The sequence below is a fragment of the Myotis myotis genome, unplaced genomic scaffold (assembly GCF_014108235.1).
Source record: "Myotis myotis isolate mMyoMyo1 unplaced genomic scaffold, mMyoMyo1.p scaffold_m19_p_1, whole genome shotgun sequence".
NCBI classification, from domain to species: Eukaryota; Metazoa; Chordata; class Mammalia; order Chiroptera; family Vespertilionidae; genus Myotis; species Myotis myotis.
In genome coordinates this window covers 205814293-205827012 of record NW_023416313.1, presented here as the reverse complement: position 1 = coordinate 205827012, position 12720 = coordinate 205814293, and the positions used below count along the sequence as shown (strand labels likewise).

At 55.7% G+C, this 12720-nt stretch overlaps 1 protein-coding gene across 2 annotated transcripts; it reads right to left on the bottom strand.

The window, feature by feature from the left end:
• Positions 1–2273: 2273 nt before the first annotated feature.
• GSTZ1 (glutathione S-transferase zeta 1) lies at positions 2274–12708 on the bottom strand. 2 transcript variants are annotated; one of them, XM_036314062.1, is made up of 10 exons: positions 12571–12708; positions 9878–10210; positions 9549–9600; positions 7743–7810; positions 7176–7256; positions 6109–6234; positions 4941–5019; positions 4392–4444; positions 3618–3667; positions 2274–2827 (listed from the first exon to the last, which is right to left on the bottom strand). In XM_036314062.1, exons 2-10 carry the CDS (start codon positions 9893–9895, stop codon positions 2701–2703), a joined length of 654 nt encoding a protein of 217 aa, XP_036169955.1. In that variant the 5' UTR covers positions 9896–10210; positions 12571–12708; the 3' UTR covers positions 2274–2700. The 2 variants fall into 2 exon arrangements, with proteins under 2 accessions (XP_036169955.1, XP_036169958.1); XM_036314065.1 differs by lacking the exon at positions 9878–10210 and having other exon boundaries at positions 12571–12707.
• Between the last annotated feature and the right edge of the window lie 12 nt (positions 12709–12720).

Here is a 12720-nt window from a genome sequence, read left to right as displayed (position 1 = left end):
CGCTGCTTTCATCCTTCTAAAGTATTTGCCAGGACTTAACTACTTCCATCTAATTGCCAGTATCAGGCCACCCCAACATCTGTTGTTCGTCCCGTGGCCACACACACTGTGGGAAGACTGCAGATCAGTCTCCCTGTGGCCTCCCAGGCCAGGATCAGGTGCCTGCTGATTGCTCTCCACAGATCTAACAACTGATGTAGACTTTGACCACTCGCTCGGCCTTTGGAGAGAAGCCCCTTAGAGGGGTGATAGTTTTGGATCGAGAAACACATTCACCCCCTGAAAATTAGAATTTATCTGCAGACCGGAAGGAGTCAAAGAGGAGGTAATAATCTTCAAAACACTTTATAGAAGCGTAATTATCGCTAAGTCTTGGAGCCGTTTGGTCTGACCTCTAGACAAAAGTCTATGCACTTGGGGAAATATTTGTTCCTTCATGACCTTCTAGGGCCCGAAGGAGGAGAGAGACCTGCAGGGAGGCCTCCCATGGTTGCACAGGAAGGATATCTTTCCTTTAACAGACATTTATGGAGCAAAGCTACACCTTGCTTGGCACTTGGGTAACAGAAGGGAGACAGGAGTGCAGCCCTAGAGGAGCTTGGGGGAACGCCACCCTCCTGCAGGGGAGATGGTGCAGAAATGCTTTCTTGTACCCCTAAAGCACAGCTAAGTTCTCTAGGGGCAGAGAGGTTTCTCTCTCCCATGAAGCCAGCCCCAGGTTCCTGAGGATGGCTCCCTATGAGGAGGGCTGGAGCCAGCGAAATCTCAGATCTCCAGCCGAGCAGCTAACCATGCTGATGACCTGGACTCCATGGAAGCCCCAGGGCTGGCAACACATGATAATCTCACTCTGCCTCAAAACTTCAGGCCCGGAAGTCAGGCAGACTGCTCTTCTTTCTCATTAGCTGTGGTCATTCGGTGAGGCCACAACCTGGACTCATCCCATTGGTCCCCTTCTTCCCCCAACACACACTGCTTTTCCACCCTTTAGTTGATCCTGAGCTGGTGGCTGCCCTGGGCCTGCCTTCTGTTTGCAACCCTCCCAATTCCATCTCCCCAGATCCCCTCACTTCTCACAGCCCTCGTCCCTGAAACCCACAGGAGACATCAGAAAAGTTGTTGCAGGCCCCTGAGAACTGAGCTGGTCCTGGGTTGGTTCTCTCCTTGGTTCTAGGTGAAAAAGGCAGCAAGGGTGGTCCCAGTGCTGGCCTTGAGACCAGCTTGTATTGCTACGAACTGGGGGAGAGCTGCCCCTACCAGGACAAATTCATCTCGGGAACTAGAGTGGCCCACTTGGGTCATTCTAAAGTCTGGAACCCAGGTTGTCCAAGAGAGAAGGAGGAGCCCCAAGGGAGCCCAGGATGAGAGAGAAGAATAGATCCCTGGGGTTAAGGCTGAAGAAAAGGGACTCATGGCTGAGAAAGGTGGCTTCCATTTGAACCAGACACATATATCTTAGTTCCCTATTTAAACCTCAGCCATGCAGGGGAGATGCAGTCGCAGGTATGGGACCCCAATTTCCATACATCTCTGCCAGGTGGTGATCCTGGTTGTGGTTGAACATTGCTCGGCATGGGAACCAAAGGCACACTGTTACCTGCCTGGTCTCCTGAGCTAGTCTGGTCGGTAACTGTTCACACTGCCCATGGAGGAGGCTGCCTCCAGTTCTCGGCCCATTCATTCATGACTGGATTTACCCTCAGTGCCTGATCCGGGATTGGTCCAGAGAATGCTCCCTCTAAAGGTGAGGGACTGGGCTGGAGGGCACTTCCCTGTCAGTGCTGGAGTGGAACCCTTAAGGGTGCCATTCCGAGTCCTGGGAACTCAGCTGGTCACAAGTGCCTTCTTTCCTGCTGCTTCTTTTTGTAAAATATATTTTTATTGATTTCAGAGAGGAAGGGAGAGGGAAAGAGAGGAACATCAATGGTGAGAGAGAATCATTGATCGGCTGCCTCCTGCCTGCCCCCGACTAGGGATCAAGCCTGCAACCTGGGCATGTGCCCCGACCGGGAACCGAACCGTAGCCTCCTGGTTCATAGGTCGACAATCAACCACTGAGCCATACTGGCCGGGCTTTCCTGCTTATTATCTCTCTTCTCCTCGGGATCTTGTCTGACTCTCTCAGGCAATCTTTTGGGCTTAGGTCCCAGGGGCCACAGGGTGGGCAAGGGGCTGCTGACTTCCTCTCCTGGTCCAGGCACGGCAATTCCATTTAGAAAGAATGTTCATCTTCGGGAACTGCCTTAACCAAAACCTGAACATCTCAGTCTTAATGAACAACCAGGAGCCCTGGGCTTCAGTTTAATGATCAAATTGCAGGGTGGGCATTCTTTGGAGTCAGGTACAGTAGAGGGTTTGGGAGGTGGCACACAGACTTCCTATGGCTCTTGGGTAAACTTGCCAGGCAGTTCAGTCTGCATTCTCACTTCACCTTAATGACTGCACCCTGACTTAGGGAGCAGGTAATGTTCCTCCCTCCCTCCCTCCCTCCCGAGTCCTCCCACCCTATCCTGACTGCATTTGACAGATGAGGGGATGAAGGCAGAATGAGGTGTAGTGTTAAGGCAGATCCACAGCTACAGTTTAATTTCAAGGGCTAGGAGTGCAAGTCTTCTGCTTCTCCAGTTAGGGCTTGCTCATTTTCAGGCCTGTTCAGCCCACCCAGCTTCTGCTCCTGCACCAGTGGGCATGGTTTGAGAGCTAGGCCCTCAGCTCCGGGGGCGTGTCTGGCTGCCGGCAGGGGTGAGACACTTGGAAGGCCTCCAGGGCCAGCAGTGCCTTGTTGATACGGCTGATGGTAGGGTAGGGAGTGAGATCCACCTTGTACCTGTGGCAGAGAAACACCCACCTCAGGCAAGGTCAGCAGGGGTAGGGGAGACTGCCCTGTGGGTGATGAGGGCAGCACAGAGGCAGGGCTGGAGGAGGCCCCCGGGGCTGGCCAGGGAAGGGCTGGGAAGGTGACCCTGCAGGTGGAAGGCTTATTCACAGACAGCTCTCTGGGGAGGGCTAGCTCTTATGCAGTATTGTCTGATGTCTCTGTTGCCTACCGTTCCTATTCCAACCAATGGCTATTTATTGAGAACCTACTATGTGTAAGACACAGTGCTAGGCATTTATAAATGGAGACACTGTCTCTCCACCTGAGTCATAAGCTTCCAGGGGGTAGGGAATGGATCATACATTTCCGAATCCCTAAGGGTCCCTAACGCAGTGCCTTCCACAAAGAGATTCCCATTCATGCTTTCCTGAGGGTTGATGCAGGAAACAGAGGTGGAGCTCACACAGACACAGCATGTCTGGGATAGCAGGCTCTGGGGGTTTCCTCTAGGGGTGTCCACCAGGTGAGCCGCCGCCTCTTAGAAGGAGGGGCTGGGTATGCAGGATCACCTGGACTGCAGCTGGGCCTGAGAGAGGATGCTCCACTGAAGACCTCTGCCTGTCTCTCCCAGGCCACAGTGGCTCGTGTGGCCTGGTAAGGGGCCAGCCAGGAGGGTCTCTGCGTGAGATGATACCTCAGTAGCTGAAGTGGGGGTGGAGGGGCTGACTATGGGAGGAGGCTGGGCACTTGGAGGGGAAGAGCCAGGAGGAAGAGGGAGGGTGGCAGAGTCCTCGCCTACCTTTCAGCATTTGCCACCTGAGGCACTAAGCAGAGGTCAGCCATGGACACCTGAAAGAGAGTTGGGTGGGTCTGCATCAGGGTGTGCACTCCAGACTCACAGGCTGGGAGGGTGTGTCTATTGGTGACAGTACTGGGGTGTCAGCCCTGAGGTTCCCATTTGCTTCTGGCTCTTCCATCCATCCCCACTGCCCCCTCCCCCTCCTTGTCTTCCCTGGGCCTGTTTGTGGTCTGTCTCCAGAGCTGAGGGCCTTGCTCCAGTTGCCCTGACAACCAATTCTGTGGGTGGCCAGAGAAGTTCTGATTGCCTTAGTGGATGTGCTGTGCTTGTTAAGGGCCATCGTTGGCCCTTAGTGAGGGCTCCCAGAATGGAGGCGATGCCTTGGGGGGAAGAGGGGCTAGAACGAGAATTATCACAGGCCAGGGCCTTAGCAGTAGGAGTCAATGGCACTGAGCCCTAGAGTCTCAGGATTGGGAGGGAAGGAAGACATCATCTACTAGTAGTTTAATCCCTCATTTGCTGCCTAGGCCACCTCCTTATCTCAGACATGAGATCTTCAGCATGAATACCTGCAGGAATGAGACTCCCTTCCTGCTGAGGCAGCTGGCTAGGAATGAGCAGAGCTCCCTTCTGCTTGGCACAGGGAGGACCACCTCGCCCTCTACTCCTCTCCATCACCCCCCACCCCTTGCTGAGCCTGCCCTGGCTTAGTCTAAGTGGGAGAGGGTCGACATGAGGCAGGAGGCCGCTGTGGGCAGGCCTGGGGGTGCTCACCTCGTCTCCCACGCAGTATTTCCCCGCTGTGCTCTGCAGGATCTGCTCCAAGGCTGGGGGGGGGGGGGCACGAATAAGCTTACTCTGGCACAGAAAGGGGAGACTGGCCTTTCTGGGCCTTGGCCTCCATAGTTCTGAAATGGGTGGGATCTGAGTGACTGGCTGGGGCACATGTGCTGGAGGGAATTTGGCAGCCATGTCTAGAGTGAGTTGGTAGGGACATGGGGATGAGATGTTTCCCAGCTACTGTTCCCCGAGGTGAAAGGCCTGCCACTGGCCCAGGCAGAAGCTCTTACACTCATGGGCTGGCACTCTGCTGGCCTTGGTTTCCTGAAGCAGAGGTTGGGCCATCCAGCTCCAAAGGGCCTCAAGTTCTGAGCTTCCCAGAGGTGGAGGCCAGGTTTGGATGCCGCCCAGCCCACTGCCTCCTCAGCCCTGCCCCCCATCCTCATCTATGCCATTGTCAAGACCAAGGAGCCTGGAAAGCTGTTTCAGATGCTCAGGACCCTGGGCATGAGGGCCGTTTCTGTGAGAGGAGTAAGGACTCACCGTTAAAGCCAGAACTGATGGCCTTCTGGGCCCAGGCCAGCTGGTTCTCCTGTCCTACTTGCTTCAGGATAGACAGGTTCTGTGCAGCCCAAGGAAAGTCTGTGATTGGTTTTGGGAGCCAGGCTGGCCTGCTCAGCCAAGCCCTCCAGGAAAGCTTAGTTCCCAAGTGTCCCTGGCTGTACCTGTTCTTCTCTGCCCCAAGACTCTCTGAGCCCTTTTCTGCTATCAGGGCCCCAAGGTTAAAGGGGTTGGGGTGGGGGCAGTGATCTCAGTAACCACCTTCTCAGGCTGCCCCAGTGGTCCCTGTGGTCTGGAAGCCTGTGATTCTGGCAGAGATGTGCAAGGGTGGGGACCTAGGACACAGCCATGGCTGTGATGGGTGTGGCTATAACCCCAGCATATCTCCCTTGCATCCCTTCTCCCATACATGGTCCCTTGTGAGGAGTGGAAGTAAGATATGGAGGTAGGATGGGGAAGGCACATAGGACTGGCTGTCAGGAGATTTGGACTCTGGTTCCATCCTCACACCCCTGGAGCCATTTCACTTCTGGGCTTCAGTTTCCTCATCTATAAAATGAGGATGACTGTCTGCTACAACCTCCTTTGTTACAAAAAACAAAGGGACATGGGGGTGGGGGCACAGGTGCACAGCCATGGTCCTGGGCTCCAGTCCTTGCTCTGTCACACTTAACTGACTGCAAAGTCACTCCGCCTTTCTGGGGCTATTGCCTATTTGCAAAGTCAGGGGTTAGCACAGATGAATTGTTGTATTACCTTTTTAAAAAATCAGTGATGACTTCACAAAATAAAAATCTTATGGGAATCCCGATCTATTTTACCAAACAGATGAAAGGGAGGCTGCTCTGGTTAAAGGCAGGCGGCCTGGGCTCTGCTGCTCAGACTCTCTTCCCCTCTCCCCCCTCAACGGCCCCTCCCCCCCTCAACGGCCCCTCCCCTTCCGCACCTCTGGATGCCCAGGGCTTCTTACAGTGCGGGTGGGGACCCAGCAGAGTGGGGGGTTTCTGGGATCCCTCCCATTCCCCTGCCCCACCGTGTGATCTAGTATAAGTTCTCGAGAATCCCTCCCTGTCCGGCCACCTCACACCCAAGCTGGGCCCCTAGTGGGCTGGCCAGTCAGCGAGGGAGTGCGGAGACACCAGTGCTGCACCTGCAGGGGCTGGATGCCGCCAGCGATGAGGTCGGAAATCATGCGCACAAGGACCCTCTTCTTTGGGTCCTGAGGCAGGAGCCGTGGAGTGGGCCGAGTTTCCTCCAGGTACTCGATGATGGCAAGCTGTCCAGAGGGAGCAGTGAGGGGAGCAGGAGAGGGCCCAGGGCTACTGGACCAGAGGGGCAGGGCCTGCAAACTCCTCCCCCTCCTCCTCTCCCCTCCCCCTCCTTCTCCCCCTCCTCCTCTCCCCTTCCCCTCCTCCTCCTCCTCCTCCTCCTCCCTTCCCCCTCCCTTCCCTCTCCTCCCCCTCTCCCCTTTCCCTCCTCCTCTCCCCTCCCCCCTCCTCCTTCTCCTCCTCTCCCTCTTCCTCTCCCCTCCCCCTCCTTCTCCCTCTACTCCTCTCCTCCTCCTCCTCCTCCTCCTCCCTTCTCCCTCCCTTCCCTCTCCTCTCTTTTCCCTCCTCCTCTCCCTCCTCTTCCCCCTCCTCCCCTCTCCTCCCCCCTCTCCCTCCTCCCCCTCTCCCCTCTCCCTCCTCATCCCCCTCTCCCTCCTCCTCCTCTCCCTCCTCTTCCCCCTCCTCCCCTCTCCCTCCTCCCCCTCTCCCCTCTCCCTCCTCCTCCCCCCTCCCCCCATCCCCCTCTCCCTCCTCCTCTCCCTCCTCCCCCTCTCCCCTCTTCCTCCTCCCCCTCTCCCTCCTCCCCCTCTCCCCTCCCCCCTCCTCTTCCCCCTCTCCCTCATCCTCCTCTCCCCTCCCCCCTTCCTCCCCCTCTCCCCTCTCCCTCCTCCTCGCCCTACTCAGCTTGAAGCCTGTAAAGCCCAGAGGCTCCCTGTGGGGGATGAGCTCTTTTTGGACCCTCATCCTGCAGAATTGTTCTCCCTCTGCTTGAGTCTCCCTTCTCGTCCCAAAGCAACCAGCCAACCTTCCTCCCTTTAACAAAGATTTATGGCTGTGGCGTTCCTACTAAGAGCTGGGTGCTGTGGCCACACACAGGCAAGGATGAGCTGTGAGGCCCTCTCTTTCGGGGTACCACTCCCTGGAGGGGCCTCCCAAGCTCTGCACTCACCGACTGGCCAATGGTGATGCCATCGATCTTCAGAGCTGGCACCTGCTTCATGGGGTTAAGTGCCTGGAATTCTTTGGAGAACTGTGGAGAGAGGGTCCTGGTGGGCTGGGTGGCCTGGCCTGAGTTGGCTAAAGCAGAAAGGCCCCAGGCCTGCTGCCCACCCCCGCACCTCCCTCCCCTGGGGAAGGCCCTGGCTCGAAGGCTGGAGGTGATGCCTAGCTGATCTGCGCAGTATCCCAGCCTCCAGTGGCTGCCGAGCTCCAGGCTTCATTCATCCCAATGGCCTGTACACGAGCCCCTCACTGGCCACCTGGGTACGTGCGGAGGGCCCAGCATGGGACAGGGCACACTCGCTACCCACCCTCCTGGGGTCAGGCACTGCGAGGCCGGGCTGTGGTATGGAGCCTGAAGCCTGGGCCCTTCCCATGGCTCCTCTTGTTGCACAGCTTGCCAGCCATTCCCATGAGGGAGAGCCAGCAGCCTCCTCTGCCAGGGGGCCTCTGCACCCCCTGCTGGGTTCTCCAGGGCCTCCAACTCCCACATTGTGGCCAGGGGCAGCCTCCTCACCTGCTGGCCCCCATCCTTTATGAGGTTGACGGGCACGGTTTCATAGTCGATGCTCTTCAAGGCCAGAGCTAGGAGAGACAGCAACAGTAGAGTCAGGGGACAGCCTCTGGCTCCCAGGGCGACAGGAGGCTGCAGGGGGAGGCTCCTTTCTCCATATTGCTAGGCAGTCCGGCTTCATTGAGCGCCACCCACTGCCCCAACCCAGGTCCATGACACTCTGCCTCTCTTGCCTGGCACAGTGGGCGCTGGAGGACAGCAGGGAAGTGTCCTCCTCGCCTCTTCCCCCTCCAGGGCCTTTGACAGCGCGAGTAGGGCTTTGTGTTGGAGACACGCAGTTATTCCCTCATGAAGGCCTCTCAGGGCCAAGGGAAGGGGCTCACGTGACCATAGAGCACACACACAGGCAGAGGACACTGTTTAGAGAAGAAGCATTTTGCAATCCATTTTCTCTGCTCTGTTTACTGCGGATTGCAAGCAGAGCATCTGCTGTGACCCCAGTGACCAGGTTTCCTCTCCATCCCCTCTGATGATTCCCCCTGGCGAGGCCAGGGTAGGAACCCTGTCAGTGCTAGTGTGGAGGTGTGTCCATGCTCACTTGTGCATTAAATATGGTGATGGCCGGTCTCAGGCAAGGGCAGAGGAGCTAGGAGCCTGGGAGACAAGGGGCTCCTCCTCAGCACTGGTCAGCTCCATTCTGGAGAGTGAACGTGGTTGAGACCGAATGGGAGAGACCATGTCTGCAGGCCCTTCAGCCAGGGCAGAAGCTCTGGGCCCAGGGAAGGCATCTTCTTGGAGAAATGTGCCCTCAGGCCCTCCAGTGCCCTTGCCTACTGACTCCAGCAAATACCAAATGCCTGTGGGATGGGGGCGGGGTCATGGAGGGTGGCTTCCCAGTCAGGGCCAGCTTCAGATTTCATCACATTCATTTGCTAGCTTGTGAAGCTCTGGGCAAGTAACTTCCCGAGCCTCAGTTTCCTCCTCTGCACCATGGGGACAATAATAGTACCTCCCTCCTAGGGTTGTCAGGTTTAAATGGAATTATGCACACAAAAGCACTCAGCGCATTCTCCCTCAGCAGGAGCTGCTAGGACTCTGACCTTTGCCAAGGGCTGTGTTAAACTGCGGGAGGGAAGGATTAAGCTGGGGTGGACAATGGCCAGTTCTGTTTAATTGGCCAGATCAAATAAGATAAGACCTGAGGAAGGCCAGCTGTTTCCTGCCAGTTACCAAGGTCCTCTAGATGTGTGAGCCTGCTTTAAGCATGGTTGCTAAGGAGCTCTGGAGGGCAGGGTGGGAGAGGCACGGCCCAAGAGAAAAAAACCCTCCAGGCCTTGTACCCCGCCCCCCCCCCCCCCTCCTCTGGTTGGACTTCCTAGGTGGAGGTGCCATTCAGTGCTGAGGGCTCTAGGACTGGGATGCTGGTTGCTGGAGGGGAGGAGAAGACCTGTCCGGTAGAGTACCCCTCTGTCCCAGGCCTTTTTTGTTGTTGTTTTGTCTGTTAATTCTCACCCAAGGATATATTTCCACTGATTTTTAGAGAGAGTGGAAGGGAGAGGGAGAGACAGAGAAAAATAGATATGAGAGAGACACATCCATTGGTTGCCTCCTGCATGCATCCCAACCAGGGCCTGGGAACCTTCAACCAATGTGCCCTTGACTGGAATCGAACCCAGGACCCTTCAGTCCATGAGCTGATGCTGTATCCACTGAGCCAAACCGGCGAGGGCCCAGGTCATCATCTTCACCTGGGGCTTCCTCCACCCCATCCCGCCCCAACGAGGCTTGCGGTGGAGGCGCAGCTCTTACCGATTCGAACTCTCCAGGAGCATGAGCTTCGGAAGTAGGAATAGAGGATGGGCTGAGGGACGAGAGGACAAGGGGTACATTAACCCATGTGGTGGGTCCCAGCCCAGGAGCCCACTGGAGACGAGGCCCCAGCCCCGGCCAGGGGTCCACGCCAGCACTGTGCCTCCCCATCCCGCCAGGCCTCCTTCCTCAGGCCAGAGGCAGAGCATCTGGGTCAGAGGCCTCAGGAGTCCTGTGTAGTCCCTCGGCTCCAAACTGTGCTGTCATGCATTCCTGAGGTCTGACAAGAACCCCCAAAAGGACAGCCAGCTTGCACGGGCTCTCCTTACCTTGCCAGACTCAGTCATGGTGCTGTGGTGACCCTTGGCCTCCTGAGGAATGTCCCGTCACAGAGCAGCAGGGCAGGGGGAGGGATCCGGAAGGGGCAGATCCCATGAGCCAATGGGGAAGCTGCGCTCAGCAGGTGGCAGGGGGACTTTGACTCAGGTCTGAAGGGGCACCTTTTCCCAAACTTTGGGAGGTGTCTTACGCTCCTGGTGGAGCTAGGCTTGGTGTCCTGGGCAGACAGGGTAGTTTTGAGGTAAGTAGTTCAGGAGGTGCTGTAGGCTGGGAGCTGGCATATGGGGGTCTGATCCCCATGCAGGAACCAGCTCTGTATGACCCTGGACAAAAAATAGTAAACCCCTGCCTTCTCTATTCTGTAAAATTAAGAGCTGCCCTAAAATGATGGCTTAGATTCCTTCCAGCAGTAGCAGAAAGACCAGGAATTCTAACTATTTTTTATCTTTTATTGCTGACAGTATTACAGATGTCTCCCATTCCCCCCCCCCCCCTTTTGCTCCCTAGGAATTCTAATTCTTGATACTTTTGTGTCCATTGCTTCCAAACCCCCGACCCACCAGCCCTCCAGGCTATCAGCCGGTCTCATAAAAATAGCTGGGGTCTATGCCCATTCACCCCAAAGCTGAGGTCGCAAACTGGCAGCCCAAGGTTCTGTTTGGTCTACACAATTTTTAAAAATGTTTCGATTACACTTATCTCTCCCCTTATCTGAAGGTGTGGATTCAACCAAGTACAGCTGGAAAATATTCAGAAGAAAACATTACATTGTTATTGACGTGTACTATGTAGTCAAGCCTATGATGGTTGCCTTGGTTGGGTCTGTACTGAATAGGCACAGACCTTTTCTCTTGTCATTATTCCCTAAACAATACAGTAGGGCAAGTACTCACATAGCAGTTACGCTATGTTAGGGATTATACATAATCTAGAAGTGATTTAAAATATACCATGCTATTTTATATAAGGGACTTGGGCATCCTCAGATTTTGGTATCTTTGGGGGACAGGACTTCTGGAACCAATGCCCTGTGGATATCGAGGGATGATTGTAGTTGCCAACATTAAAAAATCAGGATGTTTCATATACAAATCCTGTTGTCTGTTTTTTCGTTATAAAATCTGGAGGCAGTGGACTTGGCTTCCTGAGCAGCAATTTATTGGAGCTAGTTAATGGCCCCCTTAAGTCAGGGCATGCCTTCTCCCGTCTGCCATGGCCCCACTTCTTTCTTGTTGCCCTCAGGCCTCTGCAGCTGAGTATGTGACCTCTCCTCTAAAGTTTAAGAGACTCAAAGATAATCCCTCTGGTGCTTCTTGGGTAACCTGCATTTCAAAGCAGGACCCAGGACAGTAATTAGCACTCACGAATGTCCCGGCAGACACATGTATCCACATGGATGAGGGAGAAAATAGAATTTTTCTACTATTCCTCTGACTACCGACACTTCACCAAGTTCCCTCTCCCTTTTGCGTCCCTCAGCACACCAAGCTTCGATCTGAACCCGCTGGCATCATCCCTGAACTACCAGTTCTGTCCTCTAGGTGGGCAAGGGCACCTGTCATAACCCAGGCCCGCCCACGTTGGTTCCTGAGCCGGGAAGCTCCAGCCTGTACTGAAGGCACCTTTTGTCTTGGCACAGAGGGCAGGTGATGGGCAGCGGGTGTCCTCAGAAGGACAAGAGTTGGGTGGCTACAGCTGGGTGCATCATTTTCCTTACTGAGCCAGACTAGAGGCCCCTGGGGCCAGGATAGGGACTGCTGGCGAGGGACGGACCCCTAGAGAGTGGCAGGCGTCAGCTCAAGAACCCTTTAAGCAATGCCCTCCTGACTCCTAAATGCTACACCTTTGACCTGTACTAAGGGCGACCAGAGTCACTGTAAACTTCACTCTTTCTTTTACCAACAATTACATAAACCATCCCGTGTTCTTTTCACACTTGCAGAGCTGAATTTTAAGCCCAAGTATCCCTCCCACCACCACTCTGGGAGGAATTCTGTTTCCAATTTTAGTATAGATTCCAACCACTCTAGCAGACTTTATTTTTTAAATCCTCACCCGAGGATATGGTTTTCATCGATTTTTTAAACCATCATGACTTCAGAGAAAGACCCCTAAAATCCCATCTGGGACTGGGCGAGCTCTACAGTATGGAAGCGATATCCCACCCGATGTGCCTGCCACCCTCCTTCGAGCTATGACAGCATTTCTACGGGGGCGCGTTTAAAAACCTGCAGATTCCCGGGCCCATTCCTCCAGAGATTGACACAGGCAGCTCCTCAGGGGACTGGGAAGCGCCACCGCCGCCCCTCGCCCCTGATGTGCTCTCAAAATGCAAGCAACCCTGGAAGCCATATGTTAACTGTTCTCTCGGGCCGACACGCAGGGCTGTGCCGACCCAGCTGGCGAGGAACGATGTTTGGGAGCCCAGGAAGAGGGGTGAGGAATCAGGCGAAGTGCGTGGGACCGGCTGTCCGACCCCACGGAAGGGCCCCACGAGGGTGCGCCGCCGCGGGCCACAGCCCCCCCCCATCAGGCAGTGCGCAGGCGCGAAGCGGGACCAGCGCAGCGCACTGCAAGCTGGGAGTCGTGGCTGGAACTGTGGGCGGGGCCGACTTCCCTTGACCCCGCCCCCAGGTTCTCAGCGTTGGAGTAGCGCCCCTCTCCCCGGATGCGAGGCACAGACCTTCCCCACTTGCATCTCGCACTTCCGGCGACCCCTCGTTCAGAAATCGCGCCTGGGACTCCCCGACTCGTCGACGCCTGAGGCCCGTGGGACACCGACACCTCGGAACCCAGGCTTCCGTCTGGGGAAAGCGCGGGGTTGGACTAGAAT

Coding starts and splice junctions, on each gene's coding strand:
- GSTZ1 (XM_036314062.1), bottom strand. Junction 5,020..6,108: donor GCGGCATCCAGCCCCTGCAG/GTGCAGCACTGG, acceptor TGGGCTGCACAG/AACCTGTCTATCCTGAAGCA. Junction 4,445..4,940: donor CATCAGTTCTGGCTTTAACG/GTGAGTCCTTAC, acceptor CCCCCCCCCCAG/CCTTGGAGCAGATCCTGCAG.